This window comes from Malania oleifera, chromosome 1 (assembly GCF_029873635.1).
Source record: "Malania oleifera isolate guangnan ecotype guangnan chromosome 1, ASM2987363v1, whole genome shotgun sequence".
Lineage (NCBI taxonomy): Eukaryota > Viridiplantae > Streptophyta > Magnoliopsida > Santalales > Ximeniaceae > Malania > Malania oleifera.
Genome location: NC_080417.1, coordinates 1,138,749 through 1,157,053, shown reverse-complemented (window position 1 = coordinate 1,157,053; position 18,305 = coordinate 1,138,749). Strand labels below are relative to the sequence as shown.

The following is an 18,305-nucleotide window of genomic DNA, read 5'->3' as shown; positions in this document are numbered from 1 at the left end:
ATTTATTTATTTATTTGGAATCACTACACTCAGCTTCCATGAAGTTAGGAAAAAGATAAAAACCTTTCATGAGGTTTTAAAAATGTCACATGCTTCCCTCTCCTGAGATTTGCCAAAAGAAAAATTTATGTCTTTTTAGCAATTCTCATGAAAAAAAATCTAAAATTCTTGAAATTTAAGGAAAAGTACTTGAAATTTTTGAAATCTAAAAAATATTAGTATTTTTTTTGTAGGAAGGTCGGTTCGAAAACATGAATTTCGAACATCAAATTTAAATTTGGATGTATTTGGATAAACTTTAATATAATTTTATATTACATCTAATCCAAATTCAATACATTTTCAAATTTAAAACCTCTTCATTTGTAGATTTCCAAGGGATCTAATTCCTTAAAATTATTTTTGTTCTGGTTAATGTTGAATCCAGGTTTTACAAATGGGGCTGCGTCCAATTAATATTTGGGGAATCTAATTCCTTAAAATTATTTTTGTTTTGTTTAATGTTGAATCCACGTTTTACAAATGGGGCTGCGTTGGCCGTCACCACCAAAATAAAAAATAATAATATGAAGCATTTGACAATTTTACACTGTCAAACAATAAATTAACTTTAATTTTTTGACAACAACATGATTAAAAGTCGTTTGTTTTTTCTCTTTAAACTTCTGTGTTCCCATTTCATTTCGTTCATTCATTCAATTTTCGTGTCTCATCAGCTGGGAGTAGAGCAGACTGTGCTCTCTCTCGCTCTCTCTCTCTCTCTCTCACATGAAGTAAAGTAGTTTCCAATCGCCACCGCCATTATTGAGCAGAAGCAATATCATCCCTACTCCAGAAGATGGTAATTTATATATGAATTCCACTTAAATCTTTAATAATGGCACCACTCCCTCTATTTCATTCATTATAATTAATTATTGGTTGATTGAAGTTTCAACTTTCAACCACGCACTAAACGCCTCTCCTCCCCCCGCCTCCCCCCCACCTCCCCCAATTATTAATTCTCAACTACTCTCTCTCTCACACGTTTTTCATTTGCATGGTCTGCAGCTACCTCAGTACTCCTCCAGCCTCTAAGCTGCTAGCTAATAAGCTGAAATGAAGATGCAAGACAGTACTGCTGCTGCCTCATATCTAATAATATGATCATTATGATACTCTGTATAAGTTCTTTGTGATCTGCGATCTCCTCCCTGCCTCTTAAGTCGTATTAATCTGCATCTCTTCCCCTTCTTATGTTGATATCTTGGTTAGGGCTTTCTTGGTCGTTTTTGTTTTCCTACAAATTTCTGTTTCGATATTCATACATACATGCTGTTGTTCCCTATATGTTTATTTGTCAGTTAATTTCCCTCTTAGTCATAGCTTGAGTCTGCATATTACTCATTCTTTCACCAATCACTGCTATGTAGGATGGAATTTCTCGACTAGCACTTTTCTTTCTTAGTTTTAAAAGAGTGGTTTCTCAATTTTGACATACCAGTTTGAAGTTCAATTTGAAGTTTGCTACTACTATTCCTGAGCTCATTGTCCAGCTAGCATTCTCTGAGAACAAAGAGATTTGTTTTGAGGTTAATTTGATATTAGAAAATCCACCCACCATGAATGGAGTTTGGTTTCTGGTCTTGACAGTTCTTTGCAATGGCATTTTCCCAATTGGGTTTGCTGCAAATGTCACTAAAAGACCCGACAACGTGAACATTGGGGCTATTGTGTATGCCAAATCCTTCGTTGGCAGAGTTGCAAAAGTTGCAATAGAAGCTGCAGTTGAAGATGTGAATTCCAATCCAGTTGTTCTCAGTGGAACCAAGCTGAATCTCACAATTCATGACTCCAATTATAGCAATTTTCTGGGCATGGTTGAGGGTACATCCTCATGCCTCTTCTTAGTCTCCATTTGCTGCCAAAGCTTGTTTTCCTCTTTTAGATTACCTTCTTTCATTCTCAATTTGATAATGGTACTCGTCGTTTGTTAATTTTGCAGCTATACAGTTCATGGAAGGTGAAACCATGGCCATAATTGGCCCTCCAACTTCTGTGTCAGCTCATGTTGTTTCTCATATGGCAAATGAGCTTCAAGTCCCCATGTTATCATTTGCAGCCACAGACCCAACCCTTCTTTCCCTTCAGTATCCATTCTTCGTCATGACAGCACACAGTGATCTGTATCAGATGACTGCAATTGCAGAGATCATTGACTACTACGGATGGAGAGAAGTCATTGCAATATATGTCGATGACGATCATGGGAGAAATGGGATTGCTGCATTAGGGGATGAACTTGCCAAGAGACGGTGTACAATCTCTTATAAAGCAGCCATGAACACAGAACCAACTCGAGATGACATCTCAGATGTACTGGTTAAGGTTGCCTTAATGGAGTCTCGAATTTTCGTTCTTCACACATATCCAAATCGAGGTCTAGATGTGCTTAAAGTGGCACAATATCTCCAGATGATGGAAAGTGGGTATGTGTGGATAGCTACCAGTTGGCTTTCTACTGTCCTAGACACTAATTTTCCCCTTCCTGCAGAGGATATGGACAATATTCAAGGAGTTCTTACATTGCGCATGTACACACCAGATTCGGAGCTAAAAAGTAATTTTGTTTCCAGGTGGGACAATTTAATTAGTGGGAAGAAGACAGTTAACAGCTCATTTGGGTTGAATTCTTATGGTCTCTATGCTTATGACACCGTCTGGTTACTTGCTCATGCAATTGATCAGTTTTTCAATCGGGGGGGAAACATGTCATTTGCAAATGATTCTAAGCTAACTGGAATCCAAAGTGGGGGTTTGCATCTTGATGCTATGAGTATCTTTAATGGAGGGAACCTGCTGCTTCAGAGCATTTTACAGGTCAATATGACCGGCATAACAGGCCCAGTAAAGTTTACTTCAGACAGGTCCCTCATTCATCCTGCATTTGAAGTCATTAATGTGATAGGCAATGCATTTAGAAGGATTGGATACTGGTCTAATTATTCAGGCCTATCCAAAACACGTCCAGAAGGGCTCTACACAAAACCGCCTAACCGTTCAAGTTCAAATCAAGAACTATTCAGCGTAATCTGGCCTGGACAAACAACACAGAAGCCTAGGGGGTGGGTTTTCCCAAACAATGGAAGACATTTGAAAATTGGAGTCCCTGAGAGAGTTAGTTATCTTGACTTTGTCTCAAGAGTTGAAGGCACCGACACATTCAAAGGGTACTGCATTGATGTGTTTATATCCGCTCTGAACTTGTTGCCGTATGCAGTTCCATACAAATTAGTTCCTTTTGGGGATGGTCGTAATAACCCAGATTGCACTGAACTTGTGCGCTCAATCACTACGGGTGTGAGTATACAATGCAATCGCAAACTTCCCTCAAACTACAGGAGGTATAATTTTTCACTTGCTGGTCAATTATATAGTTTTTTTTGTCTATATAGGACTATGATGCTGCAATAGGTGATATTGCAATCACAACTGAGAGAACAAGGATGGTGGATTTTACACAGCCATATATTGAATCTGGACTGGTCGTTGTGGCCCGAGTTGGGAAGTCAAATTCTGATTCATGGGCTTTTTTGAAGCCATTTACTCCAAAGATGTGGTTTGTCACAGGCATTTCTTTCATTATCGTGGGAGCAGTTGTTTGGATTTTGGAGCATAGGATGAATGACGATTTCCGAGGCCCTCCAAGAAAACAAGTCATCACTGCTTTATGGTGAGACTCTTTCTGATAATACTTCAGTGTTTGAATCAATGAGTCTTTCAATGTAAACTAAAACCCACAATAAGGCAGGTAGGAGCTGCGAGTTGGGAACTCATTACATTTCCCCCCTTCCTGCAAAGCTTAGAGATCCATTTTCTGATTTATATGCTAATCGTCAGGGAGTGTTGAGGATATTTATGACTACTGCCTACTGGCACAAATTTTTGATTTAGAGACTAAATATTTTGGAGTTTTTGGTTGATTTATTTATTGTCCGTCCTTATGATACTTTTTTTTTATTGTCTTTGTCGTCTTATTCTAAATCTTATGGATTTTTATTTTTGTTCTTTTCCGTTGCAGGTTTAGCTTTTCAACATTATTCTTTGCCCATCGTAAGTGAATGGCACTGATTTAGCAGCCATTTCCAGCTGTCCTGGTACAAGAACATCTTCCATACTCACCCAATTCCCCTTTTTTCCTGTTCTATGTAGGAGAAAATACTGTCAGCACCCTCGGTCGCCTAGTGCTGATCATGTGGTTGTTTGTTGTTTTGATAATCAATTCTAGCTACACTGCAAATTTGACATCAATCCTGACAGTGCAACAACTTTCTTCACCCATTAAAGGGATCGAAAGTTTGATCTCCAGCAAAGTCCCCATTGGCTATCAACAGGGCTCTTTTGTGCGAGACTATCTAAGCAACGAACTCAATATTCACAAGTCTAGACTTGTTCCTCTTAAGTCTGCAGAAGACTTTGCAAAAGCCTTGAAAGATGGTCCTAACAATGGTGGTGTTGCTGCAGTGGTTGATCAGCGTGCATATTTAGAATTCTTCCTCTCCACCAGATGTGAATTCAGTATTATAGGTCAGGAGTTCACCAAAAATGGGTGGGGATTTGTAAGTATTTCTTTTAAGGTGACCCTAATCTTCAATTCGGATGACCTTAACTAACTCATTTTACATTCAGATTGCAGTAAACAGTTGTCATTTTTCCCATGCATGTAAAATTTTAAAGACGTGAGCAGGAAACTTTTCTCGTCAAGGAAAACAGCATTATATAACTGGGAGGGGGGAGACACTTTTTATTTTCATCTCTCAGTTATAAGAGATATATTCCGATGGCTGCAAACTAACTTATGGAAGTGTACTGAGAAAAATTTATTCAGTCGAATTATAAACAGATCAGTATATTGTATCTGCCGAGAAGTTGCTTTTGTTTACCAAGTCCTGCATTGCCCAAATAGCGCATTTTTATCTAAAGTCTTAGCTTGTTAAACTTGAGTATCCAAGTGGAGAGTCTTCATATTCCTTAATATCATTCTATGATCACCAAGATCATTTTCAAGGTCCGAAAATTTTAGTTCCTTCTCACAAGTTGATCATGGCCTATAATATCTTGATTTTGATCCTCATTTTTTGTCAGGCCTTTCCACGAGACTCACCTTTAGCGATTGACATGTCAACTGCCATTCTGAAACTGTCAGAGAATGGGGATCTCCAAAGGATTCATGATAAATGGCTGAAGAGCAGTGCTTGCACTTCACAAGGCACAAAGCTTACAGTGGACAGGCTTCAGCTCAGAAGCTTTTGGGGTCTCTTCCTGCTATGTGGAGTAGCTTGCTTGTTGGCTCTACTTGTGTATCTCATATTGACGGTTCGCCAGTACAGTCAACGCTACTCCGAGAAGTCCGAGCTTTCTGATCAAAGCTCACGATCTGCACGAAGTCTTCAAAGATTCCTCTCCTTTGTCGATGAGAAGGAGGAGGACGTAAAAAGCCGTTCCAAGAGAAGGCAAACAGAGAAAGGATCGATTAGAAACAATAGCCAAGATGAATCTAGAAAGACAGAGAATGAAAAATGTTCAAATAGGAATGTTGGAATGGAAGATGAAATCTAATTAGAGCACCTTCCTGCATTCATCCACAGCAACATTGCTCATTTTCTTGTAGTTATTCCAAGCAGCGTCTCACACTATCTGGTTTTGTAATATTGTGATTGTAAACTGTAATTATGTTGGTCTGCCAGGCATTATACAGAACTGTTTGATTTTTTAATGTAAGGTAATGACATCTTAATGATCTAGGTGAGAATATGAGAACATTCTCTTTTTTTCCTTTTTCTTCTTTCTTCTTTTTAGCTTTTGCTAGGATTTGTTTACGAATTGGATATTTTATGTTAGTTGGTTTTCATGTGCTCTTCCAAACTGAGATGTATTTATTTGTGCACGAGTTAATAACACTTAAGATAATGCCACCTCGTGATCTTTATTCCTTTCTCTTTTTTATTGCAAATCACAAATCAAAAAAACAAATGGATCAGCTCTTTTGCAGTCCCTTTTTCATCTATTAAATTCTGCAAGCCATCTCCATTTCAACATCTAGGAGCTGTTTGCTGTCTCTGTTTTTAGCTTTTTGTTTTCATTGTTGTACTACTAAAATATAAATTATGATGGTACATTGTCTACGTTACTAGTCTTCTCTTTTTATCTTTAATTTTCAGTTGTTTTCAAAATAAAAAAAAAAATTAAAAATTAAAAAGCAAATCCATAGCTTGCCAACTTGAGATCAAAATATTTTAATATTCAAATTTAACTTTTATTTGAAACTGAAAAATTCATGTAAACATATCATTAAAATAAAAATATGTATAAATTTCTAAGACTTTTGGGGAAAATAAATAATTTAAAATTTATTTATACCATTTTGCAATTGTCAGGTAAATTAAAGTTGTATCTTATTACGTTAATCATATTTTTATTTTATTTAATTCAACAACAGAAATTAGCATTTGTCCAACCAAGATTTTTTTTCAATTTATTTTCGTTTTAAAAGTATTAAAAAATACAATTCTGGCTTCTGATTTTTATTTTTCATTTTAAATTTTAAAGTTCCATTTTTATGATCGTTCGTAGTGATATCAAACAGCCCATTTACTAATTCGTAATTCAATTTTATTTATTTGCTTAGTGCCTTTGGTGGAATTTAAGTAGACGGGGGTTAAAAATACAAGGGGGAGGGAGGCACTCAAATAAAACTTCTAACTATATAAATAAACTGTTTCGGTTACAACAGCTTTACATTTGTACACAATGACGTGTGGCATCCTTCAGCCTTGTACCTGCCATAGTCCAAACTTACAGGGCAATCAAAGAAGAAACAGACAGTTAAACAACACTGCTTTCGAAATACTTATGAAAGCATTCCTCTTCCCTGCAGTATCTGTACACTACTTTGTACACCTCAATCAATAATTTTGGGAATCGACTTGTAAAATAGCTGTCAAATCCTTCAGGCACCGGTCCTAAAATTTCCTGAGACAACAATGCAAGATAATAACCAAATGTCAGCTGTTAATGTGGAAACCCAAACTCATTACCTCATAAGAACTTCTATTCATGGCCTGCAAATCTCCTGTTAGGGTATAATACCTGAATATGTTTGGGAAGTTCTCTATAATGATTCAACTTGTTCCGCATAACCCGTAACAAATCTCTAACGCTGTCAAACCTGTAACGCCTGTAATAGCCAATATTGGTGATGAACGCAGCCTCCATCTTTTCATCCCATTTTGCACCCAAAGCCACAGGTGCTATACTTTCTAATGCCATCAGTATATCAGAACTGGCCTCCCTATCCTCCAATTCTATGCGATCGCTAGTGTCCCGAAGAAAGGACAATCGGACCTCAGAACTCCAAAACAAAGGATGGCGCAAAACCTCCATTGCTTTTGGCCTGAAAACAAATTGGATAAACATGATGAATAAATATAGGCAAGTGAATGCAAAAACATCAGATGTTTAAGCAAAAGACATGTTCTTTTAATAATGAGTACAGACTTCCATACATCGTATCCAGGAGACTACGACGACAACTCCTATTGGATGTACAACTCATTTCAGCGATTGAAGAAATGATATTGATTCAATTTTTTAGCATCATTGTGCCACAACGATGGTTGTGTGGCTTCAAATGGGGTGGGCAAAAAAATAAAATTATTCCAATTATCTGGAATATCCTAGTACAGCATTGTAAACTGGGCAAAAGCTGAAATTTTAATCATCACAAGCCAGTTACAGCCACCTGCAAGGCTGCAACATCCATTGAGTGTTATGCAACACATTAAGGTCACAATTCACCTTCAACAAAATGGCATTCTTACCTCACTTTAGGGTTAGGGTCTAATAGACCATAAAAAAGGTCCATAGCTTCTGGGATGTACTCCACTAAGAAGAGGTCTACTTTGTTGTTCAGAATATTGTAATCGCGTTCAACACGGTCGCCAAATGGATGTCTACCACCAGTGATGCAGAAAAACAAGACAGAACCCAAACTAAACATGTCCACAGCACGGGTTTGCCGACGACGACGAAGCTGCTCAGGTGCTTGCCAACCGGAACTGCCATCACCTGCAATTTAGTCATCAAATGACATATGGAACTAAAAGAAAACCTTTTGTTTTTCCTTGATATGTCAAAACAAACCAACTAAAACTTCTGAATAAACTGTGACACGTGATAAAGGCGAGTACCAAAACCTTGGATCTCCTACTATAAACCTAAAGCAATTTTTTTTACCACACCCTTTAAAGTCAATATCAAAATTAAAGCCACAAATGAAGAAAGAGAGACAGGCAGGGTGTTAAAGATGATAAGGTCGACCAAACAAAGAATCCAGGATACATTCTTTGATGGACTGGTCAAGTGATTAAAGCCATGAGCACTCATGTACTCTAAAATGCACAAGCTATTAATAGCAGTAATAAAGAAAATTTACCTGTAGCATGATGGCTAAATGAAGACATATCCTGAGGAAGGCGCTTACTGATACCCATATCAGAAAGCTTTGCACATAATGATCTTTCCTTGCTTATCAACACATTTTGAGGTTTCAAGTCCCGATGAATGATTCCCAATTCATGCAAATGAACGAGCCCAGAAACCACATCCCTGTGTTGCAAATTACAAAACAGAAGATAAAAAAGACGCTAAACTAAATCCACCTAAAATGGCATATAAGAAATATTGTCCATGTCTTGAAAAAAAATAGCGGGGGGTCAAACCTACAGCAGTCTCATGTTCCAGGTGATAGTGTATTGAGTCTATTGACCACAATGCAATATGCAGCACATCACCCAATCATCAAACTTATAGACCACTTGGAAGACATAAATAAAGTTGTGTCAAGGAGTGCATGGAGTGCATACGTGTCTAGATGTCAAAAAACAATGAACTGGTTCAAACATCCCTCAAGGGGGTTTGACCATGGGAGTTTTACATAGAGGTCTAGTTTTCAAACCTTTGGAGTGATGGAGAGGGTTGGAAAAATGGAGTGGGGTCACCCCTTAGATAGCAACTCCCAGACTCCCAGTAGACCCAAAAAAAATGTTCAAGTGCAAATGTAAAACACAAGAACTAAATCATATTCGGGGATATAAACAATGCTCCCACTAAATGAGAACATGATAGAAATTCTACAATCCATCCCAGAAACGGAGAGGCTCCACAGTATCAGGGTTTCGGTTTTATAAAAATCTTGCCATAAAGACGAATAACAATAACATAAGATATTAAAAAATAATTAAATATAGCACATTCATATATTGGCAACTGATCTCAGGCTTCATCTGATCGACCAGCAAATACAACATTGCTGTCATCTGATGAAAATGGTTTGATGGCACACACCCCAAGGGACAGTTAAAAGAATATTAAACATAAAAGCGAATTGCATCAGCAAATGGACTAACCTCATTAATTTTAATAAGAGAGGTGAAGGGTAGCCATTTGATTTCCACAATTTAATATCCCCTGTAATATCCTTCACTGAATCCAACTGCACTTTATACTCAATCATAGCCTTCGTACGGTGATCTTCAGTTAAAACTGAGTTTTGAGAGGAATCAGAGTATGCCTGAATGAGGTCATTTAAGTTGCAAGTACAACGCTCCAGTGAAAGATAAACAAAATCTTGATCAAATTCCACTCCATACCATCGAACAATATTTGGATGTTGGTCAGATGCAATGAGATTCTGAATTTCTTTAAAGGCCACATCATGATGTGCCCGCACAAGGCGTTTTATGGCGACTGGGCGACCTTCATAAACTCCCTCGAGGACAACAGTACCATTGCTTCCCTTAGCAATTTCTGTATTATATACAAACAGCTTACCAATCCTACGTCCATCCACTGCACTATCAAGAAGTTTGTTATGATTCAACCACAGTTCATCATCCTTGGGTGAAACACCTTTTTCCTTCCCCTCCCCATTACCATTGTTTCTTCCTAATTTCCGAGCTCTCTTCCTTCTGGAAGGTACAGTTGTGCCAATCAAATTATTGACCTGCTGCTTCAACTCAGCTTCATGTCGACCCCCCACAGCATTACTGTAGATAACTATGACCATAAGAATGACAATAAGTAGAAATGGCCACCATGCAGCAAAGCCTTCAGAAAGCATGTGCTTTTTACTCTTTTCAGGAAGCTGAAAGAGTGTCACTTCATTGTCATTGTTGTGATGAAAGTCTAAAAATTTCTTATCAATGTTGGGTTCTGAAGGAAGCATCAGTGTAGGAGCAGGCATTGGGAACATTTTATTTTCATGATTAGAATCTAATATTCCATCAACCCTGAGCTGTGAAGGAAGATTTTGAGCAGGCACTGGAAGCATTTTATCTTCATGTGGAGCCTTCAGAAATCTATCAGGCCTAGAGAACAATTCTAACATGTTATGACCACGAAAACGATAGACAACAGCCTTTGAATGACAGGGCAATGGCATATTGAACTGTTTTTCAAGCTCAGAACCAAGCTTATTTTCCGAAATCAAGTATGTCCTACCAGATGAATTCTCAGTATCTTGACAAAACAAAGCAGCCTCAATCTCAGAAACTGTCACATTCCACAAAACCCTGCCTGATTTTGGAGCGAAAGCACGCAATGAATAATCTATCCTGGTGATGTAAAGTGGAAATGGCTCAATTGAACCAGAGTCCGCCCATTCTTCAATGTCTTTATCATCTAAAGCACTCTTTTCTTCATCAGTTGGATATGTGGATGGAGAATCAGAAGACTTGTAGGTTTTGATTAGTCTTCCAGTTTTAGCATCAACTATGAACACTGCAGTTTGCTTAGATCCAAGCATTAACCCCCCATCCTCTAATATCTGCGGTGTACTTCTGATAATATCTTCAATGGGCATTTTAAGTTTCTGCAAGTGCAACAATGAAACCGCAATCATGGCACTTAATGCTAGTAAATATAGACACTCTGTAATGGCAAGGATAATTGGACTTGTTTTTCGCCATTTTCATTATTTAGGGTAAATCTACAAATCTATTTCAAGTGTTTTTCTATTTAATGAAGAATGATTCTGTTGACTGGTGTGACTCATGAAGCTAAATTAGTTTTATTTTCTTTAGGAGTTGAATCAGTTTTTTTTGTTGCTACTCTTTAGAAGCTGAATAAGTTTTATTTGTTGCTATTCTTTAGGATTATAACCATTTCTTCATGATGATTCTTAGGCACTTAGCTGTTATGCTCAACATGTAGCAGATTTTTCTACAATTCAGTTTTAGCAGATTTTTCTGCAGTTCAGATTTAGCAGATTTTTTCTGTAATTCAATTTTCATTATGCTGTATAAATAGATAGTTTGTTGCTCAATAAAAATCAGCCTTCTGCAGTCTCTAAATCAGCTTCTCTCATTATCCTTAGTCTTTGGTTTTTTAAATATCCAACAAATTGGTATCAGAGCCATAGTCTTGAGGGACCTGTGAGATTGAGAGAGCTCAAACACAACCAATTCAGAATGAATTCAGAAAATTCATTCACTGTAATTGCACCTCCAGTGTTTGATGGAATAAATTATCAGATGTGGCTGTTAGAATGGAAGCCTATCCTGATGCTAATGATCTATGGGAAGCTGCTGAACAAGTATATGAAGTTCCAGCCCTGCCAAACAATCCAACTCTTGCACAAATCAAAAATCAAAAGAAAATCAAAAGCAAGAGCAACCTTGTTTGCAGCAGTCTCATCCACCATTTTTACCAGAATAATGACACTGAAAAAAGCCAAGGAAATTTGGGAGTTTTTGAAACAAGAATACAAAGGAAATGAAAGGGTCAAAGGGATTGATCCGAGAATTTGAGATGCAAAAGTTGAAAGAATCAGAAACAATCAAGGAATATTCTGATAGACTTCTTGGCATTGTCAACAAGGCAAGACTCCTTGTTACTGATTTTTCTGATTCTAGAATCGTTCAAAAGGTCCTAGTCACAATTCCTGAAAAGTTTAAGGCTACAATTTCATCTTTGGAAAATTCAAAAGATCTATCAAGCATGACCTTAGCAGAATTGTTGAATGCACTGTAGGCACAAGAACAAAGGAGGCTTATGAGGCAAGAAGGATTTGTGGAGGGTGCTTTTCGAGCCAAATCACGGTAGAAAGAACAACAATGGTGGCAAAAACAAAAACAAAAATAAAAAATAAAAAATAAAATAACAAAAACAACAAGCCTGGAGGTTATGCAAGCAACAACAAAATAACCAAAGCAGCAACACTCAAGTCTTTCCACCTTACTCCTACTACAAAAAAACCAATCATCCACTAGATAAGTGTTGGTGGAGGCCAGATGTAAGATGTCACAAGTGTGATCAGTTAGGGCACATGGAAAGGCTATGCAAGACTCAACAGCAACAAGGAGAAGTCAAGGCTACTGAGGATCAACCTCAAGAGGAGCAATTGTTTGTGGTATCATGCTTTGCCACCAACAGCTCCACAGAAAGCTAGATTATAGATAGTGGTTGTACAAACCACATGACTTATGATCGAGAGCTTTTTAGAGAGCTTGACAAGACTGCTATTTCTAAAGTCAGAATTGGAAATGGAGCACACATTGCAGTAAAAGGCAAAGGAACAATAGCGATTGAAGGCCACACAGGTCTCAAATGAATTTCTTATGTTTTATATGTTCCTGAAATTAATCAAAATCTTGAGTGTTACTTAGTTGTTGGAGGAATGGCTATAAGGTGTTGTTTGAAGACAAAAATTGTGTGATTAAAGATACAAAAAGCATAGAGGTGTTCAAAGTTCAAATGAAAGGCAAAAGCTTTGCCTTGGATTTGATGAAAGAGGAGTAGGCTATTGTACACAAAGAAGTTAGCAATACAGTGCTTTGGCACAAGAGATTGAGGCATTTCCATCGTGCCGCTCTACTTTTCATGAATAAGAACAATCTGGTGAAAGGCTTACCGGAATTAGAGAAGGAGTCTCCTAAATGTGTTGTCTGTCAGTATGGGAAGCAAACCAGACTTCCTTTTCAACAAAACAAGGCTTGGAGGGCTACACAGAGACTGCAATTAATACACACAGATGTGGGAGGACCAATGAAAACACCATCATTGAATGGCAGTAAGTATTATATTGCTTTCATTGATGATTACTCCAGAATGTGCTGGATTTAATTTATGAAGCTTAAATCTGAGGTTGCTGACATCTTTGGGAAGTTTAAAGCTTGGGTTGAAACTCAAAGAGGATGCAAAAGGCAGGTGATCAGGTCTGATAATGGAACTAAATATGCTGCTGAAAAATTTAACAAGTTTTGTGAAGATGTAGGCATCGAACATCAGCTCGCAGCACCTTACACTCCTCAACAGAATGGTGTTGTGGAGAGGAAAAATCGGACAATTATGGAGACGACAAGGTGCTAGATTCATGACAAAGGGCTGCCAAAGAAATTTTGGGCCGAGGCTGTAAATACAGCAGTTTTTCTACTAAATAGATTGCCAACAAAAGCTTTGCTAAAAAAGACTCCATTTGAAGCATGGTATGGCTATAAACCAAAGTTGCTTAATCTGAAGACATTTGGTTGCCTATGTTTCTCTTACATCACTCAAGTTAAGAGAGACAAATTGGACAAAAAAGCAGAATCTGGGATCTTTGTAGGCTATAGCTCAATTTCAAAGGCCCACAGGATCTACATACCACAAAGCAACAAAGTAATTGTCAGCAGGGATGTTCAATTCCTTGAGTTAGATAACTGGAGTTAGGAGAATGACAAGAAGCTTGAGGTTCAGGAGGAGAATGATGATATGGATGATGAACCTGTTAGACGAACCAAATCACTCTCTGACATTTGTCAGAGGTGTAATGTTGTTGTAATTGAGCCTGCAGGGTATGAAGAAGCAGCAACTAATCAGAAGTGGATAGCTGCAATGAAGGAGGAGCTAAAGATGATTGGAAAGAACCAAACATGGAAGTTGGTAGATAGACCTAAACACAAGAAAGTTATAGGAGTCAAGTGGGTTTACAGGACCAAGCTCAATCCCAATGGGTCTGTAAACAAGTACAAGGCAAGACTCGTTGTCAAGGGATATGCCCAAATGTTTGGGGTAGATTTTTCTAAAACTTTTGCCCCAGTTGTCAGGTTGGATACCATAAGGATGTTGCTGGCTCTTGCTGCACAAAAAGGTTGAGTTATACACCAAATGGATGTCAAGTCAACCTTTTTGAATGGATACTTGGAGGAACAAATTTTTGTGGAGCAACCTGAAGGGTTTTTTTTTCAAGGATAGGAGGAGAAGGTATATCAACTGAAAAAAGCCCCATATGGTTTAAAACAGGCACCAAGGTCCTGGTATAGTAGAATTGATGCACACTTAGTGAACTTGGGCTTTGAAAAAAATCTGAGTGAATCTACTTTATATATTAAGAAGACTGATGATGAAATACTTGTGGTAACTCTGTATGTTGATGATCTACTCGTTACTGGAAATAGCAAGGAGCTGATTGACAAGTTTAAAGAAGAAATGAAAGATGTCTTTGAAATGACAGACCTTGGGAGGATGACATTCTTCCTTGGTATGCAGGTATGTCAAAAGCAAATGAAAAATTTCTATGCCAGCATAAATATGCAAAGGAAGTCCTCAAGAAATTCAACATGAAAGAGTGCAAGCCAACTGCAACTCCAATGAATCAAAAGGAAAAGTTTTGCAAAGAAGATGGAGCTGAAAAGGTGGATGAAAGGTTGTACAAGAGCCTAATAGGTTGCCTAATGTATTTAACTGCAACCAGGCCAGATATCATGCATGCAGTGAGTTTGCTATCAAGGTATATGCACTGTACTAGTAAAATTCATTTTCAAGCAACAAAAAGAATTCGTAGATATGTTAAGGGCACAATTGATTATGGAATAAGATTCAGTCAAGTTAAAAACTTCAGTCTCCATGGTTATTCTGATAGTGATTGGGCTGGATGTGATGATGATATGAGAAGCACCTCAGGTTACTGTTTTAGCTTTGGTTCTGGAATTTTTTCATGGTGTTCTAAGAAGGCAAGAAGTCATAGCTCAATCCACAGCAGAAGCAGAATATGCTGCTACTGCTACTGCTATGAATCAAGCCCTTTGGATCAGGAAACTTATGACAGATTTGCATATGAAACAACAAGAAGACACACAATTACTTGTGGACAACCAAGCTGCAATTTCATGGCAAACAAAACACTTCAAAATAAAATTTGATCTTCTAAGAGAGGTACAAAGGGAAGGAGAACTGCAGCTGATCTACTGCAAAACAAAAAATCAAAGTGCTGACATCCTAACAAAGGCACTCACGAAGATTAGATAAGAATTCTTGGGGCAGAAGCTTGGTATATGCAGCTCCAAAGTCAAGGAAGAGTGTTGACTGGTGTGACTCATGAAGCTAAATTAGTTTTATTTTCTTTAGGAGCTGAATCAGTTTTATTTGTTGCTACTCTTTAGGAGATGAATAAGTTTTATTTGTTGCTATTCTTTAGGATTATAACCATTTCTTCATGCTGATTTTTAGGCACTTAGCTGTTATGCTCAACATGTAACATATTTTTCTGCAATTTAGTTTTAGCAGATTTTTCTACAATTCAGTTTTAACAGATTTTTCTCCAATTCAATTTTCATTATGCTGTATAAATAGATAGTTTGTTGCTCAATAAAAATCAGCCTTTTGCAGTCTATAAATCAGCTTCTCTCGTTATCCCTAGTCTTTGGTTTTTTTAAATATCCAACAGATTCTAATTATTATATTAACTAACAACCTCTAATATTCTGCACTCAATTAAAAACTAGCTTGCATTTGAGATTCATGAATAAAACACATATACTATTCTTTCTTTGAAAAATAACTGAAGATTTTTTCAACTAAATTAATTATTAATGGGCCTATAATATTTGACAAGGACCTTAACTAGGGTTGTTCTTCCTGAGGCGAAAATGCCTATGGAAAACTGATAACCAAGGAATGATGGAAAAAGGCATCAACAGATGAAATTTATAATATGGTTGTTGTTCCCTTTTCCTCTAAACAACATTGATACAGCTGAAATGACTTCTAGAGCTCAGGGACTCAGGGATCAATGGATTCTATCAAAGAAGGAAGAATAATATAAGTAACATCACTATCAGAGATCCTGTGATTCTCCACTCATTGGAAAAATGCTTGCACCTGCTCCCCTATTATATAACCAGTTCCATCTCTCTCTCCAGGCCTACCCTGGTTGCTTTCCATCCATAGATGGAGCAATCCATTCCCAAGGAGCTAATATATTCAGAAATCAGTTGACAGATTCTTCTAGGACACCTTCACAAAGAGAGATGAGAACAATGATTGTGTTAAATGTATGCAGACAAGTACAAAGAATTAACAAATATTGCTATGTGCCAAACCACTCTAAGATTGTCATTTTTATTTAAATCGTTGAATACCATATGCATGCCCTACATGATGCACAAACAGGATGTACTTACAGCTTAGAAATCAAGGATACCATTTTCTTCATAAAAAACATCCAGAACAAATGCCACAATGATGAGTACGCCACTTCACTCATCAAAGTATAAGCTGATTGTTCATGTCCACGTCATGTTGGTATCCTATTTTTAAAAAAAATTTCATGCAACAATTTCCTTGACATCTCCAATTGGGTCACATATTTGTGTTCATGCACCATAACAAGGAGTTTCCTTAGGCAAATTAGAAAAATTTTTGGTCTAGAGCACAACTGCAGATATGCACAATTACTAGTAAAATACTGCAGGCAATGTTAAACCCAAGGTTAAAACACCCAATATTAGACAAATAAAGAACCAAATCAACTTTCCTATGAGCTAACAAAACAAAACCATGCATCGGCACAGGCCAAGGGACCTGACTGAACTTCTTGTTCAACAAATGCACCAAAAATGGGAGTCCTGAGAATGGCCATGTGCTTTATATAGATCGTTTGCCCACTAAGTTTTTAGGTAATCCACGATCTAACATGGTAACATAGACATGGTCACCAAGAGGCACTGAATTCAATTCTTGTTGCTCATATTTTTCTCCAATTTATAAATTATGATCTTCCCCTTATTGGGCAATTTACCCCTTAAGAAGCATTGAATCCATTTCTTGCATTATCTCCTATTTGTTAAATTATGTCATTCCCCTTAATGGACGTTATTCTTGTTTGGTTTTGCTTCATCAGCAGAAACCAGACCGGACCTTTTTTTTGGGGGAGGGCAGGGGGGAGACATCATTGACCCCAACGTCATACTTTTTTGTTAAAGTGGAGATCTATTAATATGAAATGCTTACATAAGCTTCCAAACATGCTATGTTTGTTAGTACGCAAATCAAACAACAACAACAACAAGCCTTAAGTCCCACTAGGTGGCGTCTACTACATGAATCCTTTTTTCGCCAATTCACTCGATCCAAAGCATTTTCCTCTATTAGATTAAGGGTTATTAAATCCTTCCTCGCTACCTCATTCCAAGTTATTTTAGGCCTACCCATACCCCTTTTCATGCCAGAAACCATAACTAACTCACTCCTCCTCACAGATGCTCTACTAGGTCTACGTTCCAAATATCCAAATCATCTAAGTCAACCCTCCCTTATCTTATTTTCAACCGGTGCTACGCCTAAATTATTGCGTATATGATCATTTCTTACTTTATCTTTTAATGTTAAACCACCCATCCACCTTAACATAAGCATATCAGCAACTTTCATTTTTCATACATGTTGTTTCTTAGTTGTCCAACATTCTAAATCATAAAGCATAGTTGGCATTATAGCTATCTTACAAAACTTTCCTTTTAATTTTAAGGGTATTCTACGATCACACAACACACCTGACACACCCCTCCATTTTACCCAATCTGTCCTAATTCTATGTACTACATCTTCATCAATTTCCACTTCAACTTGCATAATAGATCCAAGATATCTAAATCTATCAGTGTTATTTATCTCTTGATTATCCAATTTAATCTTCTCTCTGTTGCTACTCCTTACATTATAAAATTACATTTCATATATTATGTCTTATTCCTACTTATCCTAAACTCTTTAAACTCTAATATGACTCTCTAAAGTTCTAGCTTAGATTCCATTCTGCTCCTACTATCATCAATTAACATGATATCATCTGCAAACAACATACACCGAAGGATCTCATTTTGGATATTCTTGGTAATTTCATCAATTACTAAATTAAAAAGGATAAAGACTCAAAGTAGAACCTTGATGTACACCTATTGAAATAGGAATTCTCTAGAATCTCCTCCTATAGTCCTAACGCTAGTCAC

At 37.3% G+C, this 18,305-nt stretch overlaps 2 protein-coding genes across 11 annotated transcripts in view; one reads left to right on the top strand and one right to left on the bottom strand.

Annotated features, from left to right (window-relative positions):
- The first annotated feature begins 667 nt into the window (after positions 1 to 667).
- LOC131151429 (glutamate receptor 3.6-like) lies at positions 668 to 5,813 on the top strand. Of its 7 annotated transcripts, none has more exons than XM_058102690.1 (8): positions 668 to 841; positions 1,051 to 1,207; positions 1,413 to 1,866; positions 1,985 to 3,339; positions 3,435 to 3,712; positions 4,061 to 4,092; positions 4,192 to 4,598; positions 5,125 to 5,813. In XM_058102690.1, exons 3-8 carry the CDS (start codon positions 1,602 to 1,604, stop codon positions 5,596 to 5,598), a joined length of 2,811 nt encoding a protein of 936 aa, XP_057958673.1. In that variant the 5' UTR covers positions 668 to 841; positions 1,051 to 1,207; positions 1,413 to 1,601; the 3' UTR covers positions 5,599 to 5,813. The 7 variants fall into 7 exon arrangements, with proteins under 7 accessions (XP_057958673.1, XP_057958664.1, XP_057958671.1 ...); XM_058102681.1 differs by having other exon boundaries at positions 4,192 to 4,616; XM_058102695.1 differs by having other exon boundaries at positions 686 to 841; positions 1,051 to 1,114; positions 1,633 to 1,866.
- Positions 5,814 to 6,719: 906 nt separating this feature from the next.
- LOC131151409 (serine/threonine-protein kinase/endoribonuclease IRE1a) overlaps positions 6,720 to 18,305 on the bottom strand; it is a 31,347-nt gene continuing 19,761 nt past the window's right edge. For all 4 annotated transcript variants that reach the window (XM_058102669.1, XM_058102664.1, XM_058102655.1 and 1 more), the window contains 5 exons: positions 9,447 to 10,909; positions 8,474 to 8,646; positions 7,860 to 8,106; positions 7,129 to 7,432; positions 6,720 to 7,011 (listed from right to left, as the gene is read on the bottom strand). In XM_058102669.1, coding sequence (XP_057958652.1) covers positions 6,865 to 7,011; positions 7,129 to 7,432; positions 7,860 to 8,106; positions 8,474 to 8,646; positions 9,447 to 10,909 — 2,334 coding nt within the window. In that variant the 3' untranslated portion in view covers positions 6,720 to 6,864. The remainder of the gene's footprint in view (positions 7,012 to 7,128; positions 7,433 to 7,859; positions 8,107 to 8,473; positions 8,647 to 9,446; positions 10,910 to 18,305) is intronic.

Coding starts and splice junctions, on each gene's coding strand:
- LOC131151429 (XM_058102681.1), top strand. CDS start 1,602: ATGAATGGAGTTTGGTTTCTGGTCTTGACAGTTCTTTGCAATGGCATT. Junction 1,867..1,984: donor TTTTCTGGGCATGGTTGAGG/GTACATCCTCAT, acceptor TTAATTTTGCAG/CTATACAGTTCATGGAAGGT. Junction 4,093..4,191: donor AACATTATTCTTTGCCCATC/GTAAGTGAATGG, acceptor TGTTCTATGTAG/GAGAAAATACTGTCAGCACC.